The 19761-nt window shown below is 32.5% G+C and overlaps 2 protein-coding genes across 2 annotated transcripts; both read left to right on the forward strand.

The window, feature by feature from the left end:
- The first annotated feature begins 4215 nt into the window (after window positions 1–4215).
- On the forward strand, window positions 4216–4812 carry LOC129321073 (histone H3.2). Its single transcript, XM_054966801.1, has one exon. The coding sequence runs from the start codon at window positions 4281–4283 to the stop codon at window positions 4689–4691; it is 411 nt and encodes a 136-aa protein (XP_054822776.1). The 5' UTR covers window positions 4216–4280; the 3' UTR covers window positions 4692–4812.
- An 11833-nt stretch (window positions 4813–16645) lies between these two features.
- On the forward strand, window positions 16646–19010 carry LOC129320783 (trihelix transcription factor DF1-like). Its single transcript, XM_054966381.1, has 2 exons — window positions 16646–17168; window positions 17451–19010. Exons 1-2 carry the CDS (start codon window positions 16912–16914, stop codon window positions 18670–18672), a joined length of 1479 nt encoding a protein of 492 aa, XP_054822356.1. The 5' UTR covers window positions 16646–16911; the 3' UTR covers window positions 18673–19010.
- Window positions 19011–19761: the final 751 nt, after the last annotated feature.

Consider the following 19761-nt stretch of genomic DNA (forward strand, 5'->3'; position numbering starts at 1 on the left):
GTCTTAAGTTGTCTCATTTACTGAAATTGAATCAAACTTTTTTTAATTTTTGGCGAATAAATCCTTTTTGCCATTTAATTAATTTCTTTAGTTTACATGGCATTCTTCTTGTCTCAAAACCCTCCCGATCATAATTTAAGACACATGTATTGCATAATAGCATTTTAGGCGATGCAAGCATTAAGATCCATTTAGGTAGCTTTAGTTGCATAAATTACATTTTCTCATTTACATTTTAGTTTAAAAATCTAACATTTAGTTTTAGATCCTTTTATATTAGTTTTTAAATAGCTAAAAAATTTAAGATAATATCTAAATTGTTCCTTGAAAATAATGACATAGGGTTGACCTATAATATATTAAGTTAATTTTAAATTAATTGAGTGCCAATATGATTAAGGCATCCATCAGTATTCTTGTTAATAAGTAACTATTTGAAAAATAGTAAGTCTCAATTATATTTTAACAAGCAACAATTCCATTATGACAATACTCACATATTTATTTATTTCGGACAAAATGATAACAACAATTGTGAGTGGCAAGTTTTGTTGGGAAAAAAAAGGAAGAAATTAACTTGTCAAATTCCACATGTGTGTTAACCACAACACTTAAGCAGGACGACATGCATCTATATTGAATACTTCTACATGTGCATCCATTATTGTTTAAGTTAAAATATGAAACATCACTCAAATAGGTCACAGGGCTAGTTGAGCTAAGTAACTGAAAAGTTGGCCTCAATGGGAATAAAAGGGCTGGCCTCAAAACTCAATAAAGGCCACGATAAAGTAAACATACCGGAATTTTACCAGTTACAAAAAATGGACCGTTGGCACATAAAGACACGATCCTGAGTAATTTCAAAATTCATGGACATCGTGCTCAAGTATCTCGGTGAGACATGCTGATTACAAAAAAAAAATACAGAATAAAGACCATGCCATGAGTTTCACATGATCCCTGATTCTTTAGCAAAATGTTCTATATCTTAAGGAAGAGGCTACTACTACTATGACACTATAAATAAAAGATGAAGACACGAAAGAAAGACAATCAATATTCAATCAAAAACTCACATTTTGCACCTTTAACCTTTAGTTTTATTAGTTTAGTTTTACTTTCAATCTAAACTTATAACACTTCGTATTTCAATAAAAATCAAACACTTATTTTATCAAAGCCTTGTGTATTTTTTACATCCAAAAGGACTAAGATAAGGGAGCTCAGGACCTTTTTTGTTGTCAATTGAAATTTAATATCTCTAATACGCCTGGTATTTGTTGTTCGTACCATGAAAAATTAAATTTGTAAATTTATTGTTTACATTGACTTGTTGACAAATGTCATTATCCATTGAACCAGTCATAATTTAAAAAGGGGGAGTCACTATTCCATTTTAGCAAACATCTACCTCGTGATTATGAGGTCTATAAAATAATTACCTTATTTGAGAAAAACAAGTGTTGTGATATATTATTTTATGAATTTGTTAATTATAGAATCGATGCTCGTTCAGGTTGAGATTGGAGACAAGTATTTCTGAGAATCAATTTGGTTTTATGCCAGGTAGATCAACTACAGAGGCGATTTATCTACTAAGGGGATTAATGGAAAAGTATCGTTGTAAAGATAAAGATCTACACATGGTTTTTATTGATTTGGAAAAAGCTTATGACCGTATACCAAGAGAAGTGCTTTGGAAAGCGTTGGAAAAAAAGGGAGTACGGATTGCTTATATTAAAGCCATACAAGATATGTATGAGGGGGTAAAAACTAGTATAAGAACGCCTAGTGGTCAAACAAAGGATTTTCCTATAAAGATTGGGCTACATCAGGGATCATCTCTGAGTCCTTATTTGTTCAACTTGATTTTAAATGTTTTGACGGAACATATTCAAGAGGAAATCCCGAAATGTATGCTCTTCGCGGATGATATAGTTCTTATAGCAGAGACAAGAGAAGAGGTTAATTGCAAACTTGAGTTATGGAGGAGGACATTGGAGTCGAAAGGTTTTCGTCTGAGTAGAAGTAAGACGGAATATTTATATTGTAAATTTGATAAAGGACTATTCGAAAATAATTTGGAAGTGAAATTGGGAGATCAAATTATACCACAAGTGGAAAAGTTTAGATATTTGGGAGCCATTATCCAAAATGATGGCGAAATCAGTGGAGATATTTCACATAGAATTCAAGCTGGGTGGTTTAATTGGAGAAAAGCTAAAAGAGTTATTTGTGACCGTAAGGTGCCTAATAAACTTAAAGGAAAGTTTTATCGTACTGCTATCAGACCGGCAATGTTATATAGTAGTGAATGCTGGGCTCTAACGGGACAGCAAGAGCATAAAGTTGGAGTAGCAGAGATGAGAATGTTACGATGGATGTGCGGACATACACGTAAAGATAAAATTCGAAATGAGCACATACGTGAAAAAGTGAGGGTGGCACCTATTGAGGAAAAAATGGTAGAAAATCGGTTGAGATGGTTTGGGCATGTACAAAGAAGACCAAGGGAGGCACCAGTGAGAAGAGTGGAACATATAACTTTGAGTCCGATTAAGAGAGGTAGAGGAAGGCCTAAGAGAACACTCTTGGAAGTTGTTGAACGTGATCTCTTAATTAATAATATTTCTAAAAGCTTAATAAATGATAGAGCACAATGACGTCTTGCAATCCATGTAGCCGACCCCACCTAGTGGGATAAAGGCTTGTTGTTGTTGTTGTTGTATAGAATCGATGCTCGTTAAAATGGAATGGGGAACTTGCCTTTTTCCAAACGATGGCACCTTCACCAAATTTTATCACTAGTTTATCTCAAGCAAAATTATAATTTTATAAACTTGTTAATTATAAAATTGATACTTGTTATTTGCTAAAATGAAACGAGGATCCCTTAATGATGACTTATTCATCAAGTTTATTTTATGGACTTATTATTAATTATGAAATTGATGCTTATTAAAATTAAATGATGGTTTATTTTTTTTCTTCAAACAATAACTTGTTCTTTAGAACACGTCACATGTAATTGACCTATTATTAAATCTATTACACACACCATTTTTTGGCACACTATAATTAAAGTATATTGATGGCTCAAAAGTCATTATTTTGTTGGGTGGCCAAGGGGTATAGGATTCAAACCCCCCGACCACCTTTAATGATTTAATTGATCATTAGAGCTCTAGTACCTGATGAATAGATATAATTTTAACACCAATTGTATACACTTATTATATAAGTAATCTATAATTATAATTTTATATATTTAATAGTTAAATTGATTATGCATTATTAGCAAACTCAACACAAAATTGTTTACAACTAGCCCATTAATAATTTAAAATTATCATTACAATTTTTTATAATTGTAGTGTCACAGATTTAATAGTTAAACTGATAATGTATTTTTAATAATTATAGGATCACTCAAGCATTAGATATGTGATCAGTTTGTTATAAAATAATCAATATTGAACTTTTTAAATAACACATGATTGATTTAACTATTATATATATAAAGTTATAATTGTAAGATATTGAAATGATAGTTGTGAATTACTAATGAGATTGTCGTAAATAATTAGTGATAAATTTTACTAATAACACACTAAATGCATGTAAAGTTATAACTATAAAATGTTAAAGTGATCATTCTAATTTTTTTATAAAATAGTTATATATATTTAATATTAAACTTGTATTGTACTTTAATTTTAACTATTGAATATATAAAATTATAATTGTAAAACATTAAATTGACAATTATAAATTATTGACAAAATGGTTATGAATTATTTAATTAATATAATATATTTTTTAATAAAGATATTATTATTTTTATATCTTAATTTTAAATTACACTTAAATTTCAATAAACTTGTGATATTTAAATTTTAAAATTTATTTATAAATAAAATTTTTTGGGCGGAAATTTGTAAATAAGTCTACCGTGTAAAACTGTATCCAATTTTTTCAAGGAAAAAAGAGTTAGCGGTGCTGCCGGGGGGCACGGCTCCTCGGGCAGCCCGTAGAGCTCGAAAGGGCAAAGTTAAGAAAGCTGCAATCCGCGTGCTCCTGTCACAATCGAATCCTGGCCGTCCATCTAGTCCTAATCCGTGGCTCTTATTCAAATTTCGAAAACCCAAGTCGTCGCTACCGCCAAACTTTCAATCTCCAGGCCCTCTAAAACCTCAACCATAAAAACGCCGACTCAACCCCCCATTCTCGCTACCAATCAGTTCTAGCATCTCCTATCTGATTTTCAAATTTCAACAATGGCACGAACTAAGCAAACTGCCCGCAAGTCTACTGGTGGCAAGGCCCCCCGCAAGCAGCTGGCCACCAAAGCTGCTCGGAAGTCGGCTCCAGCCACCGGCGGCGTCAAGAAACCCCACCGATTCAGGCCTGGAACCGTGGCTTTGAGAGAGATTCGAAAGTACCAAAAGAGCACTGAGCTCTTGATCCGCAAGCTCCCATTTCAGCGTTTGGTTCGAGAAATTGCTCAGGATTTTAAGACCGATCTAAGGTTCCAGAGCAGTGCCGTGGCCGCGCTTCAGGAGGCTGCCGAAGCCTACCTCGTGGGGTTGTTTGAAGACACCAATTTGTGTGCGATCCATGCCAAGAGGGTGACCATTATGCCTAAGGACATTCAACTCGCTCGGAGAATTAGAGGCGAGCGGGCTTAGAGGACGCTGTCATCTGACCGTCTTTCTCATTTTATTTGTATATTTCCGTATCCTAAGGTGATTGTTGTCTTATGTACTTGTTAGGTTTTTCTGAATCAATTAGTTCGGCATTCAAGTTTGACATCTGTGTTTTAAAGGGTACCAACCCCTGACTGTCATTGGATTGAGTGCCAGATTGCAAAGATTAGATTTAGATATTCGATGCTATTTCATGATTTCACTATTTTTTAAAGAAAATCAGAAAGACTGATCTAAATACGAAATTGTACTGCTGGGACAATGGAGGGAAACTTTACTTTCTGTCATTTCAATTGTTGATGATGTGGAGGATGTCTAATTTCTTCAATTTTGAACTTTTTTTTGGTTGGAAAAGGCCATGTTTTTGCAATTTAAGGGCTTATCGGGAAGTATCTTTTTTATAAGCTCATTTCTTCCCGATAAGAGTCTCCAATTCAAGTTCATTTTTGATTAAGGACCCTGTACGTGTGTCATGTGGGCTGGAAGGTAGGGGAGGGGGAACAAATATTATTGGTTCGATAAATGGTGTTCCTTTCTTGAATTCCTTATAAAGTATGCATTTTCTAAGGTAGATTTTATTTCATATGCGAAAGTTTTTGATTTTTGCTTTGAGACAAGAAAATAGAATATTGATCAATTGTGTAGATATTTGTATCTGAATGTTATTAACTATATCATTGTTGTTCAACTTCCAAAATCTAATGTAGATGACGATATTTTATGTTGGAGGTTTTGTAATGATGGCAGCTTTATCATTAAATTTACATATAAGACTATTGAAAATCATTGCGACAGTAACAACTTTAAGATATAGTCTAAGATATGAAAATAGCCTATTTAGGAGAAAGTTAAATCCTTCTTCGAGAAAGCGGCTTGGGATTATCTTTAATCCAAATTCACATGTTCTAATAAGGGCAATGTTTGTATCAAGATATGCCCATTTGGATATAACTCTTTAAATTTTACCATTCATATATTAAGAGATTGTAAAAAATTTAGAGAGGTTTGGGTAAAAATAGTTGTACAATCTAAACTTAATACTTTCTTTTTTCTTCCTTTATGAGATTGAATAATTTGAAATATGGAGAATGATGTGTGCAATGTATGTGCAAGGAAAACCTCTCAATAGAGACTCTATGTTCATGTGTGTTGGAACATATGAAAGGAAAAGTGGAAAAATATATAGGGAGAATTATAGTTAGGTCCCATACAATAAAATTAATTATTGTAAGGTCCATTGACAATTGACTAAATTGCATTGACAACTGGTTGTGTTGTGTTGTCAATGCAGTTTAGTCCAATTGTCAATGGATCTTGCAGTAATTAATTTCTTTGTGCGAGACTTTAACATCATTTTCCCAAATATATATTCTAGAGAAGACATTGAAGACAAAAACATTACTTTCACTAACATTCAAAATATACTCAAAGACTAATACCTTCAAACTAAAATTAACTTCTTATCCCAAAAGAGCGATAGAACAATAGTTAGATGGTTTACCCTTGAAGAAGGATGGGTTAGGCTGGATACTGATAACTTTAATAACATTCATGATGCAGTTAATTGTAGAGGTTTTATCTGGAACTAGAGTTGGGAAATGAGTTTCCCATTTTTTACTCCTTTTTTTAAACCCGACCTTTATTTGAAAGGCTTAAAGTTAAGACCACAGCTCCTATTTTAAAAAAAATTAAAATAAAATTAAGTATTATAAATTAATTAAAATATTTTGAAATTAAAAAAATTTAAAATCCTCATAATCTTTTAGAAATTAAATAACACACATTTAGAAGTCTTATAATAAAATTTAAATCTTAGTTAAAAATAGTTCATTTTTTATAAACACACAAACACAATAATTATAGAAAAATAAAAAATATTAAAAAATTTATACCATACACTATTATTTCTTAAATTATATTAAAAATGATAAATGAAAATTTTATATATCTTTATCCTTTTAATTTATACTTTTAAATATTTATTTGAGGTTAATTGAATTTAATTAAATATTATTTAATTTTATTAGCCAATATTCAGTTTTAAAATTTTAACTATCTAAATCTTTAATTTTAAAATATAAATAATATCCTTAATAGTTCTGCACAATTGCTATTTAATTTTATTCCATTTGTGCTCTAGATTCAATTTAAAAGATATTGATGAAGATTATTTTAGATAAGAAAAATATAGATATACTTGAAGATCAAATCAATAATTAAATTTTTAAAATTTTGTTTAAATTTATTTTAAGTTATTTAGTGTAGTTTTTAGTTGGGATTATCTAAAATAGTTTTATTATTTTATTAAATTATTAGCAATTTTGCTTTAAAAGCACATACAGGGCGCATCATTCTTTTTATTTAAAAAGAAAAGCCTCACACGCTGTGATTTGAATTGAAAGAGAGACACAGAACAGTATGCAAAATCATCACTCATATATATAGCAAACACACAGCACGAAGGAGGAGGACTTGGACAAAAAAAAAATAATGAGAGGCGACTTTGCTGTTTTATTTTTAATTTTATGGAGAGCTACTTTTTTTTAATATGATTAGTCACAAACTATAATCCTAAATTTTAATTACAGTCTTTAATATTCAGAAAAAATTTTATTTTAGCTTTATTCTAATTTTCTTGTCTTCTCTCTACCTTTGATTTTATGTTTTAACTGCTATTGTTATTAGAGTAACTTTATTATATAATTTTTGGGTTATAAATTTTATTTAAAGTTTTATTTGCTATAATCAATTGATATATTAATTTAAGAGTAATTTGACTTGACTTGAGTGATTGCTCATACTTTATTTTTAGTGTGACTAATATGAAACAGTTGTTAGGTTGTGGGTTAAAGGAGATTTCAATTAATCTATAACTTAATTTCTTATTTAATTCTTGAATGATAATTTAAAAAATATATAATAAAATTAAAATAATAAAGTTAAATAAAATTAATTTAATTTGTGGATGAGTAAGATTAAGTTTAAGTGATTGAGTTGTGATTGATTGTGCTACTTATTCTTGATAATTTTTTCAGTTAAATTTTCTTTATTTATCTAATTTTAATTTAGATTTTTTAATTAATTTTATTATAAAAAACCCCATCATTTACCTTTTCATAACCATAATTTAAATAGTTACTCTATTGACTCTTAAGGAAACGACTTAGGTTGCGTTTTACTGCAAAATTTAATTTTTATTAATTTTGGTACTATTTGACAGTAGTGTCAAAATTTTGGCGCCATTGTCGGAGAGTCAGAGGTGTTAATTGTTTGAGTTTGATTGTTAATTTTTATTTTAATTTTTTTTCTCATTCATTAGAATTTTCTATGTGATTTTTTTTGTGCTCTTTCTATTTTTTTTTCTTCAAATTTTAAGTTATTTTTCATTTTTTTTTCTAGATTTAATTTTTTCATTTTTTTCCTTACTTTCATTCTAGGGAGTTTCTTTTATTTTATTTTTTTATTTTAGTGAGGACAGGGTCTACCTAAATTTTTTTTATTATTTTGATCATATACTTGAGAGGATTTTATATTTCTTTTTTTTTTAATTTGAGTGATTCTATTTTGGCTGTAGAGATAGCTTGGAATGATTATCACCTTGATACTGATTTTTCTCCATCTATGCTTTATCATGATATTCATAGTTTTAAAAGAAAAATTGATGAGTTGACCTATATTGTCAAACAAATACTTGCTGAATAGGTAATGATACAACCATTTGAATTGGCCCCTTATCATTCTCACTATTACCCCTTTGGAAGTTCCCCGACATATAATAAGCAATGATCACACTACCATCCACCCCATCACTTCCACACCTATTCTTATGAGAGTACCCTAGCTCTTATCCAAAAATATCCTTATATGCAGGTTAATGATTTGCTTGAGATTGCAAAGCCTCTATAACTTGTAAGTCAACCCATCCTAACAATTGAGTCTAGTAAGGGGAGTAGTTTCGAAGTTATGAAGAAGCAGATATTGGAAAGTAACATACAATTTCAGCATCCTCAACAAAGCAGTCAACAATTTCAACATCAATCAACTTTTAAAAAAATTAAAATCAATACTAATATAATGTGTGTAGAATTAGGGCTTCAGGCGAGCAAATCCTTAACTTTAAATGCGTGTTTTACAAAAAAAAAAGATTAATAATAATATAACAAGACTTGAAGGGCTGTCCAGGTCTGAATCTTTTTTTACAGGGCTTATCGAGACTAGGCCTTCAATCCCAATTACTTTAAAAAAATTATTTTTAAAGCTTGAACCTTTATTTAAATAGGGCTTCTAGGCTCAGTCATTATTCCCACCTCTACAAGTAGAGCTGAGAAAGGGGCGACCTTGGCCCATAAGGGCTTGAGCTCTTAAGCTTGATTTTTAATTTTTCACTATTTTTTTAAAACTCGACCCTTATTTGAAGGGTTTAAGATTGGGCTCGCAAGTCTTGTTCTGAAAAAAAATAAAATTAAGCATTACAAATTAATTAAAATATTTTGAAATTAAAAAATTAAAATTCTCATAATTTTTTAGAAATTAAACTACACACATTTAGAAGTCTAGTAATGAAATTTAAATCTTGATTAAAAAATCATTTATTTTTTATAAATATACAAACATAATAATTATAAAAAAATAAAAAATATCAAAAATTTTATATTATACACTGATATTTATTAAATTATATTAAATTAATTTTAAAATAAATTAAAATTAATAATAATATAACGGGTGTATGATTAGGGTTTCAAACGAACAAGTTCTTGATTTCAAACATATGTTTCACTAAAGAAAAAAGATTAATAATAATATAACTTGGTTTAAAAGACCCTTTGGGCTGGAGGCCTTTTTTACAAAATTTATCAGGACGAAACCTTTAAGCTCAGTTACATTTTAAAAAAATTATTTTTAAAATTTAAATTCTTATTTAAATAGGGCATTTAAATCCTATCTTTTAGATTCAATCCTTATTCCCTACTCCACTAGCAAGGTCCTTCACTTACGAGATCAAATCTGCAGATGTGAAGGAGCCGTTATTTCCACCTCATTGAAATGTTCTCACGGCCTTAAACGCTCGTACATGTGAAGTAGTTCTTCATCTACTGGAACTGTCAGTGCTTCCATATTGCCTTAATCTGCGTGTGATTGCTCGGGTCAACTTCGTCTCTTCCATCAGGAAGTAACCCCAAAGTCAGAAGGAAAACATGAAGTTATGAACATAGCAAGGCTCTTCTCAAAATAACTCATGCATTGCTACACAAGAAAACCTTCAAATTCTCATATTATTGACAAGAGAGGGATAGTAATTATCCGGTATGCCAAGTGAAGCTCAACCAACGAAAACTGTTTCCAGGGCACCAGAATGTAAACCTGATGCTCGAACATCTAATTAGTTGGCAAGCAGAGAAGCATTGTGCTGATTCTTCGTCATCTTGCAGGTGGTGCATCAAACAGTATTTAAACGGATTTCTAGGACCAAGCGCTTCAGGGAATTAGGATACCGACATTTTTTTTTTTTTTTTTACCAAGGGATACCAACATTTCAGCATAACCGAAATTAAGGCGCGTATTGCCAGCATGTGGATCTGTAAGTGTTCCTCCAACCTTGCACATCATCATTTTCATTCAATGCGAGCCAAAAGGTGAGGAGTCCTTCGGAAACAAGGCCAAAGAATCTCATCCGCTCCATGATGAATGAATTAAACACAACTCGGGTTTCAGGGGCAGCGCCAAATGACTGCTTTCCAAAATGAACCATCTTGTAGTACGAGCATAGCATTTTAATTTTTCCATGCCCTTTCTTCCTTGCAGCCTTACCTTACCTGTGTTGATGTTCCCCGAGGTTCTATCAACCTTTTTCATTCCTTTTTTTTTTTTTGCTTGTCCTTTTGTTTTTTCTTTCTATCTTCTGATACTTTATTTAATCAATAATCAATTAATCATACATTCCCCCCAAAAGAAAAAGAATCAATATGCAGGCACATCCATCTATTTAAAACCTTTATTGTTTAAGATAAACTGTGCTAAATGTATTTTTCCTTAAAAAAAAAACCTCCCAAGATATTGCTTGTTCTATATTAGGACGGAATTTAAAGAGACTTGAAGTTAAGTTTGGCATTATCTGTATTTTTTTTTTTTTTTTTGTGTTTGACGTTTGAACTTTGAACCTTAAGCTCCTATCATATTTCATTCAACTTAATTAATTACGCTAGTCATAGATAATATACGTTTCCATATGTTTTGATATACTTATTGAATATTATCGAACTTCTCTATTTTATATCATAAGGTATTTTTACCTGATGCACATCTACGAATAAAAATAATTAGTTAAAAGCCTTTTTTTAACTTTGTTCTTTTTAATATCAATCATTAATTATGTTTTTTTGGTTATAATCATCATGTCTCTAACGACTACTTTTTTTAAGACAAGTAATTTTGACATTCTTCTAAAAATATTTTGGATAAAAATTTCTTAATTATTTGAAATGTTTTACAAATTAAAATGCAAATTATTTAAAAATGTCTTGCAAATTCAATCTTCACTCTTCATCTGAAGTTGGGCTGATGACCGATTAGCTTGATAAACTGATAAGGGATGTTGACAAAAGACAAAAACCCAAAAACAAAAGAAGGACTGATGAGAGATGACCAGATTCGAAGCTTGCAAAGCCCATATCCAATTTCAGCAAATATAACCAATGGGTATTGGATCTAATTGAGAGGGTTAGTCTCTTATAATATAGTAAATCAACATGTGAATTCACGTTAATAAAAATGTATACATTTGTGTTTAACAAAAATTTAAATAAGACTACTTTCAAATATATTTAAGAAACCAAAAAGAAAAAAAAATTCTGCTCATGTCTCTCTCTCTCTCACGCACACACATATTTATTCCGCATGCACATCTATTTTCTCTCATTCAAGTTAAATTTAAATTGTTTTGACCTTATTATGTTATCTTCATATCTTTAAGTTAAAATATTAATTTTTTAATAAATTAAGCGCTGTAAAATTAATATTATGTTACATTATACGCAATTTAAGATAAAAAATAAAAAATGTTATAAAAATTCAATCGACAAAGCAATGAAATTGACACTTCAAAATTCAAATGTTTGCCGGAACGCACGCCAAATTGGCAATGGGAACTAGCTAAGCCACCTCTCGAGCAACGAAGTCAAAGGAAATTGGAATATTTTTTCCCCGAGAAAGAGGAAACTAGAATGTTGAATAACCCGAAACTAATTTCGATTACAAGTAGCATGTGACATTATGCATTGGGTGAAATTGAAAAATTGAGTCTCTACACATTTGATATATAAAAACAGTAAGAAAAAATTGGCAAAAAAGACCTACTTAGAAACAAAATTGGTTCTAGGGACCAAATATACTTGAAAGATCGGGGCTAATATTTTATTTATTAAATAATTTAAACAAATAACTGAAATATCCCTTTGTGTCAATTATTTTTTTTTAAGGCACAAAATTCAATTGCCAGGAGCTCCGACAAGTGACAGTGTTCCTATCAGAGCTTTGGTCAGTAGGTGAAATGTTGTTAAAAAAAATCAATACCTCTTGATTACATGTAATCAATAAGGAGTACGTGTAAACTCAACAATTAAAAGGTACAAGAATTTTAACTTAAGGTGTAAGGGATTTAGCTTGGGTGTATGGTTTCTGACTTGAGATACAAGAGTTATGACTTAGATGTAAGACTTCTGACTTGAGGTGCAAGGCTTCTAGTTTGAGGTGTAAGTGTTATAGTATGGGTGTAAGGCTCTCTGACTTGGGTGTAAGGGATCTAGCTTGGGTGCAAGGCTTCTGACTTGAATTATTACATGTAATATCTTGTGGATGATATATAAATCAAATACACAAAAAGCACACTCCTGTCAATTCTCCAAATTTACATGAAAATGACTTTGGATTGCATGTAAGTCAAGATAGGAAAAAATTGTGAGTATGCCTGAGAAATAATTTATATATAATCTTTAATGGATTACATGAAAAGTAAACATACAGAGACCACACTCTTGTGAATCCCCCAAAATTACATGAAAATTACTATGGATTGCATGTAAATCAATATGGAAAAAAATTCACGAGCATGCTTGATGTAACATCCTAAAAATCTAAACTTGGTTAATCAAGCTTAATGAGGGTAATTAAGTGAATTAATGTGATATGTGGCTAGAGGGGTTTAATAAGTGTGTTTGATTATGATTTCAACCCTAAATGTGGGTTCAAAGTGAAGTCAAGCCAACCAAACATCAAAAGTGGAGGAAAAAGTGAAGAAGAGTTCTTTATACCACATGCCATGGTATGAGAAATGTCCGCCATGGCTCACAGAGGTAATGCAATGAAGGAATGACTTCTTTGTGCCATGCACCGCAGCATGTGCTATATGGCCAACTTTTTTATACACTGGTCGTGAAACAAATGAAAAAATATAGGAGAGAAAAAGGAGACAATGAAAAGCAAGATATTGCTCTACTCATAATGCCTAAACAAGAAGGATCAACAAAGAATATTCACTTAAAATGAAGTCATATTTTAAAGAAAAGCTTACTTAGTTCAAGGATCAAAATCATAATTCATATCACATCTAAATTGGTAATTTCATTTGAATTCATAAATGAACTAAAAAGGAATGCAACAATTGAGGTGAATATTATATATATGACAAAACAATTTAAAAACCTACCTGATTGATTTTCAACAATCCCACCTCAAGAAGATGAGCATCTATTAGTATTATATCTTCAAGTTTAATATTGATTATATTACTTAAAACTAGGATTGAGGCATCTTGCTCATTCCACCTACCATCTCGAAGAACCATAACACCATAGAAATTAGAAATGCAACTGTGAGGAAACTGATTTCATGGAGAAAAGAAAAGCAAATTAGAAAGGGAAAACTAGACTGCGTTGATAATTAAGCTAAATTAGAGCTAGCAGCCATTAATGTGAAACGAATTAAATGCTAAATATGACACCTTTGCTTTTAGAGCATGACGAGTTATGAGATCTGCTGCAACATTACTTGCATTATTTTCCTCGATGAAACTAATTATTAAATTGATGAGAAGCAAAGTGATGATACCCATAAAGCATTGCCAATTAAGGGGCTTCCCTTATATACAAAAGTTTAAGGAACAATTAAAATCCTCAATAACAAAAGTATCAAAGCCTTGAAGAAGTTTTTCTAAAAAGTTTAGCAACAAGAACTTTAAAAGCTGAACATACGAGCACAATTGCTATTATAGCAACAGCCTCCATAACCTATAATAAAGGATTTCATATGAAACCCAAAAACTTCAAAAATTTTCTCTCCTAAAATATAATTTACAAAACAAATACTTTTTTATTTTTTTTACTTGGCTTTAATTAAAAAACAACACCAAGAGAAGGGAAAGGTATAGGATAAGACGAGTTTTGAACATTTTTCTCTTCAAGCTTGTTATGCTCGAAAATGGTAAGGCTCTCCTTTGCTTTACATTCAGGGGAAGACGATAGTTGAAAACCAAATGAAACGAAAACAAAAGCAATGGAATTGAAAGAAGAGGAATAGGAGAACAAAATTGATGGTGAGAGTTGTGGGAATCACTCGGTAGTGAGAAAGTGAAAAAATATTTTGCCAGCGTCGGAGCTGCCTCGTTGAAGCTTAGCTTAATGGAGGGGCACAACTATAGGGAGACACAGAAACAGTGAAAATGGATAGGGCACAAGGGTTATTTAGTCAGATGAGGAAGTAGTAAGTGAATAAAATAATAACCATGGTCCTCCAATGATTTTTGGTCCTTGAGACCAATTTTCATTTCAACTAAGTTATTTTTACTAATTTTCCCAAATAGTGAAGCTAGTCAAAGATATTTAGATCTAACTGGTTTCTGTTCCTTTTTTTAAGATCTTTTTTTGTAATATAATTTTTAGAATTGTTTTCAAAACAAAAAAAAATAAAAATTCATTTGGCTATATTAATTAAAAAATAATTTTTGAATTAAAAAATAGAATGATGGTAATGATTACAAGCGGTTAATGGTAATGATTTATCATAGAATTTGATCAAGATGACAGTAATTTCTAATAGTTAAATGCATGCATTTAGAAAATAGGAAAAATAAAACAAAAAACTTGAAGTTGTTTATATTTTTTTAAAAAATAATTTTTTTAAAATAATTAAATTGAAAACAATTATCTAAATAAGTTTTTATTTCTTTGTTTTAAAAAATAAAAAATAGTTTTTAAAAACATAAAATAAATAAGTCCTTATATTCTATGAAGGTGAATGTGAATGCAAATCTAAAGTAAAATTATAAGCATGTGGTTGATATTTCTTGAAAGTGAAACTTAATTAGCAGGCTTTAGGAACGGGAGCACATCCTGTGCTTATCACAGCACTTGGTGCTTATCACCTATGATATAATATAGGCTGTCTAGATTTTAGATTTAAATATTTTTTATTTAGTAAACTAAGAATTTTGGAATATATAAACATGTTCTTCATTATTAATCTGGATTGTTTAGATTGTCTAAATTTAATATTAATTTTTTTATAAATTTTATAATTTTTTGTTTTATTAAACACAATATTAAAAATAAAGATAATATGCTAACTGAATCTTCCCAATTTTTTTTAAAATCATAATTTAAAAGTTTTGATTTTGAATAGAATCTTTATGGTTAATTTATAAAACCTATAAAAATTAATATTAAATTTGGAATAACTTATTAAATATGAACTACACAGATCAATAATTAATAGATTTATTAAAAATTTTACAAAATTTTATTTTAATAAAAATAAAATAAAAAATTAAAAAGAAAAGTATTCAAATCCGGATCATTCACTCTTGATAAGCAATGAATGTACTCGCCTCCAGGAAAGAGTGAGCGTGGCTCTCCAACAGGTCCAATTAATCGGCCTATGTGTGGGGCGTACTCTTAAATTAACATCGACATTGGCAGAAACTCAAAGTTGTAATTAGAAAAAAAAAAAAAACTATTTTTATTTTTCACTGTGGAAAACGACTTCCATAATATGATACTCATCTATCTACGCCGATCTCAGTTACGTGAACCATTCTTCTAAATCTAACACCTGTCAAGCCCGCTTCACTCTTGTCCTTTTCCTTCAGCACGCCCGTCTTTCATCTCTTCTCTTTCTTTACCTGTTTTAATCATTCTTTGTTTTCATCTCCGGCCCCCTGAAAGCTACTTGTCGCTTTATTATAAAATAAAATTGACTTCAATTTTTGAGATATTTGCCCCGTGGCTGCCCAACTTGTTAGAATCGTTGTTGTATTGTTAATTAGGGTGACGTCCTGATTGCCATAATTTGCGCAATAAAATTACTCACAGCCGAGGATGACATGTATCCATGGCGTCGGAGACACGTGGCTAAATCGCGTTAGGCTGGCACAACTTGCAACTAAAGGGCTGAGGCGGTGCACGATGTGAGCTCTGTGGGGCTGACACTTCACTTTTTCATTCGCTTCCACACGTTCGTCTCCTTATCTTTCACGCCTCTTCTTCCCCCCATTTGTTTACTCATAAATAATCTTCATACTTTTAAATACAATTCTTTTAACTTTTTTAAATGTCAGTATAATTGAAGTGTTAAGTTTTGTGATTCAGTAAGCGATGGCTACATGGTTTAACATTTTTAAAATATTTTATATTAATTTTCTGGTGTAATGTAGAAACATGACCGTTAATCCTGATTATTTAAGATTCCCCATTTTTGCTTCCGTCTTCTTGTTTCTTTTCGTTTCGTTTCGTTTTTCTTTTTTTTTTTTTTTTCCTTCTTTGATGAAAATTTTGCCTTCCTTCTCAAATTCCCACCAAGCAACGAAAGCCCGCTAAGATTGACCCAAAGTCAAATTTGTTATCTCAAATTTGGCTCCACTCTCACTTAACTTTAAGGTCAAAAAATTAACGATCTAATGTTAATCCTCCACGATTCAATCACGCGCCTCCGTCTGCACAGATGTTGCCAGATGGGGTCTATATGATCATTCTTTTCGGAATTTTCTTTTTCAACCTAAATTCACCTTTCTTTTCACATTGTAACTCGTTCCCTTACCTTCATATATTCGTACTAATTATTGAAGAATAGAGAACTCTTCTCTATTCTCAACATCGAATTTACCACTTTCCATTTTTACATATTTCACCGTTCTTTTTGCACCCCCCACGCCATGCTGGAAAACTCTTCATCGGCTAATACTGCGGATCCCGTTCAGAACCGCCCAGTTGAGGACGGAGACGGGAGCGGGCCTGACTCCAATGGCCTCCAAGACCAAAGAGGGCTCGCAGGCCCGGCAGCTGACCTGAATTCCGCCGGTCAGCGGTGGCCTCGGGAAGAGACGCTGGCTTTGCTCAAAATAAGGTCTGAGATGGACATTGCTTTCAGGGACATAAGCCCCAAAGGTCCTCTCTGGCAACAGGTTTCGAGGTCAGTTCATTCTCTCAGTGATGCGAAATTAATTTCTGGCATGTTTTCTTTTTTTTTAGCCAACAACCTCAACCTTATTCCGGTTTAAACATTACTGAGAGCTGTGCTGTTTACATGATTCCGTAGAGTGATTTCCCTTTTTTGGGTCATCTTGTCCATGAAAAAGCGGGGTCCAATTCGGGTAAAGGGGGAAGATAGGGTGGGTATATTTGGTTAGTACTAGTCTTATCAAATTAGTACATACAGTGAGAAGTGTGATGATTGAATTTGGGAACTGTGCAGGAGGTTGGAAGAGCTAGGATACCACAGGAGTGCAAAGAAATGTAAGGAGAAGTTCGAGAACGTTTACAAGTACCACAGAAGGACCAAGGAAGGCCGTTATGGCCAACCCAGCCGCAAGACTTATCGTTTCTTTGAGCAGCTAGAAGCTCTTGATGCCCACCTGCTCCTTCCACCTCCAAGTTCAACAGAAAAGGATCACATGCCACATACGACGACCCCACTGGATGTTGTTCACCATGCCGTGCCCTGCTCTACTCGATTCCCTGGTGCAAATAGCAATTCCATCACTTCCTCTTCCAATGAAGAATGTGGGGAAGCTACGCCCAGAAAGAAGAGTAGGCTGACCAAGTTTTTCCGGGGCTTGATGAAGGAAGTAATAGAGAAGCAGGAGACTCTACAGATGAAATTGATGAAGGTGTTGGAAAAATGTGAGCAGGATCGAATAGCGAGGGAGGAAGCGTGGAGGACGCAAGAATTAGCTCGGCTTAACAGAGAGCACGAGCTTTTGGCTCAAGAAAGATCTGTAGCGGCAGCCAAGGATGCCGCCTTGCTTGCGTTTCTCAAGAAGATAACAGAACAATCAGCATGCCCGGTGCAACTGCCGGAGGATATTCCGTTTGATCGGATCCTGATTCCAGACGATGTGGACAACGACAAACAAGAAATTGTCAATGGAGGTTGTACTGTTAGCTTCACGGATAAGCAAGAATTGGCGAGTGTTGGGAATTTCATACAGATGAGCTCCTCCCGCTGGCCCAAAGAAGAAGTGGAAGCTCTGATTAGATTGAGGACAAACCTGGATGTGGAATATGAAGGAAATAATGGGCCTAAGGGACCCCTGTGGGAAGAAATATCCGTGGAAATGAAAAGGCTCGGGTACGATCGCAGTGCCAAGAGATGCAAAGAGAAATGGGAGAACATAAACAAATACTTTAAGAGGATGAAGCAGAAAAATAAGAGAAAGCCTGAGGATTCAAAGACGTGCCCATATTTTCACCAGCTAGATGCTCTATATAGTAAGAAACCTAGGAAGGCCCAAGGATCAGCTGCTTCTGGGAACGAGTCGAGGCCGGAGGAGCTATTGATGCATATTATGAGCAGTCAAGAAGAGCGACAATCATCTGAAGATGCCGACAGCAAGAAGACGAATCAGATTGAAGGAGATAAGGAACGTGTGGATCAGATGGTAGACAATAGTACTTCAACCGCAATCATGGGTTGAAAAGGCCCTCTGCATAATTTTAAACCAATTCTCCTGTCAGGGCCATCGTGGGTTCTTATAGATTTCAAGTGATTATCAGACGTGGGTCATCATGATCATGAACTAGGCTAACTAGACCTGAACAAGGGTTATATTCTGGCTTCAGAGCGTCCTCCGTCTAGATATACGTCATCTTTTTGTTAGAGTATATACGAGTCAATCTCATCGGTGCTGCCTAGGCTCGTCAAATTTTCTTCGTCATTTTTGTTCCATGAATACAGTGCACATAACACATACATGCAGAGAGTTTTGTCTAAGCGCCCAAAATTAAAAAAAAAAAAAATCATCGGGTTTGTTAATTTATTATAGTTTAATGGTTTTTTTGTCCCTTTGAAGTTTGTTAACCCCATGTGAGCTATAAAGTAGGAAAACGGTTGGATCTGTTTGTTCGTGACAATAAACAAAGGCATAGTGAAATGTAATGATAATGATAGTGCATTTTTTTGAAAAAGTAGGGAAAATGATGATCGCATCACGCGTTTTACTATCAATTTCCCGCATGTAATCAGTAGCCAGGGCATTGTTACATTTCAAGGCATAGAAATACGAAGCTTGCCAACCAGTACAAAATTCAAATGACGTATGATATGCCTATCGCAGAATTAATCATTCCAAACCCAAACGAAAACTAAGAGAAGTCAAAGTTCAGGTGGTTGTTTAACGATTCCGAGTCAGTGAGCCTCTCTGAATCATAGATTGCTGTATGGCCTCCAATAGCTATCAAATAAGAAATATTTGATTAGCCTATGAGCTTGCTGATGCTCTCATCAAATTACTTTTGTTTTGCCGTTGATCTATCACCTGTTCAATGTTTTTTTTTTTTTGACAAGCAAAATTCAAGACTGAAATCTTTCATAATATATATGTTATATTGTTTTGGCTGTTAAACTGGATCATAATTTGAGACTGAGTTTTTACTGCTTACATCAATATGAGTTTGTCTAAGAATAATTACTCCATAGTCATTTATATTGCACATGCATTTTCTTTATTTCAATTTTTGGACCAGTTTAATTTCATAAACCATTGCCTTTGGGATCAGTATCTTGT

This window comes from Prosopis cineraria, unplaced genomic scaffold (assembly GCF_029017545.1).
Source record: "Prosopis cineraria cultivar Desert tree isolate PC_DT_omini unplaced genomic scaffold, ASM2901754v1 PC9, whole genome shotgun sequence".
Classification (NCBI taxonomy): domain Eukaryota; kingdom Viridiplantae; phylum Streptophyta; class Magnoliopsida; order Fabales; family Fabaceae; genus Prosopis; species Prosopis cineraria.

Coding starts and splice junctions, on each gene's coding strand:
- LOC129321073 (XM_054966801.1), top strand. CDS start 4,281: ATGGCACGAACTAAGCAAACTGCCCGCAAGTCTACTGGTGGCAAGGCC.
- LOC129320783 (XM_054966381.1), top strand. CDS start 16,912: ATGCTGGAAAACTCTTCATCGGCTAATACTGCGGATCCCGTTCAGAAC. Junction 17,169..17,450: donor CTCTGGCAACAGGTTTCGAG/GTCAGTTCATTC, acceptor GGAACTGTGCAG/GAGGTTGGAAGAGCTAGGAT.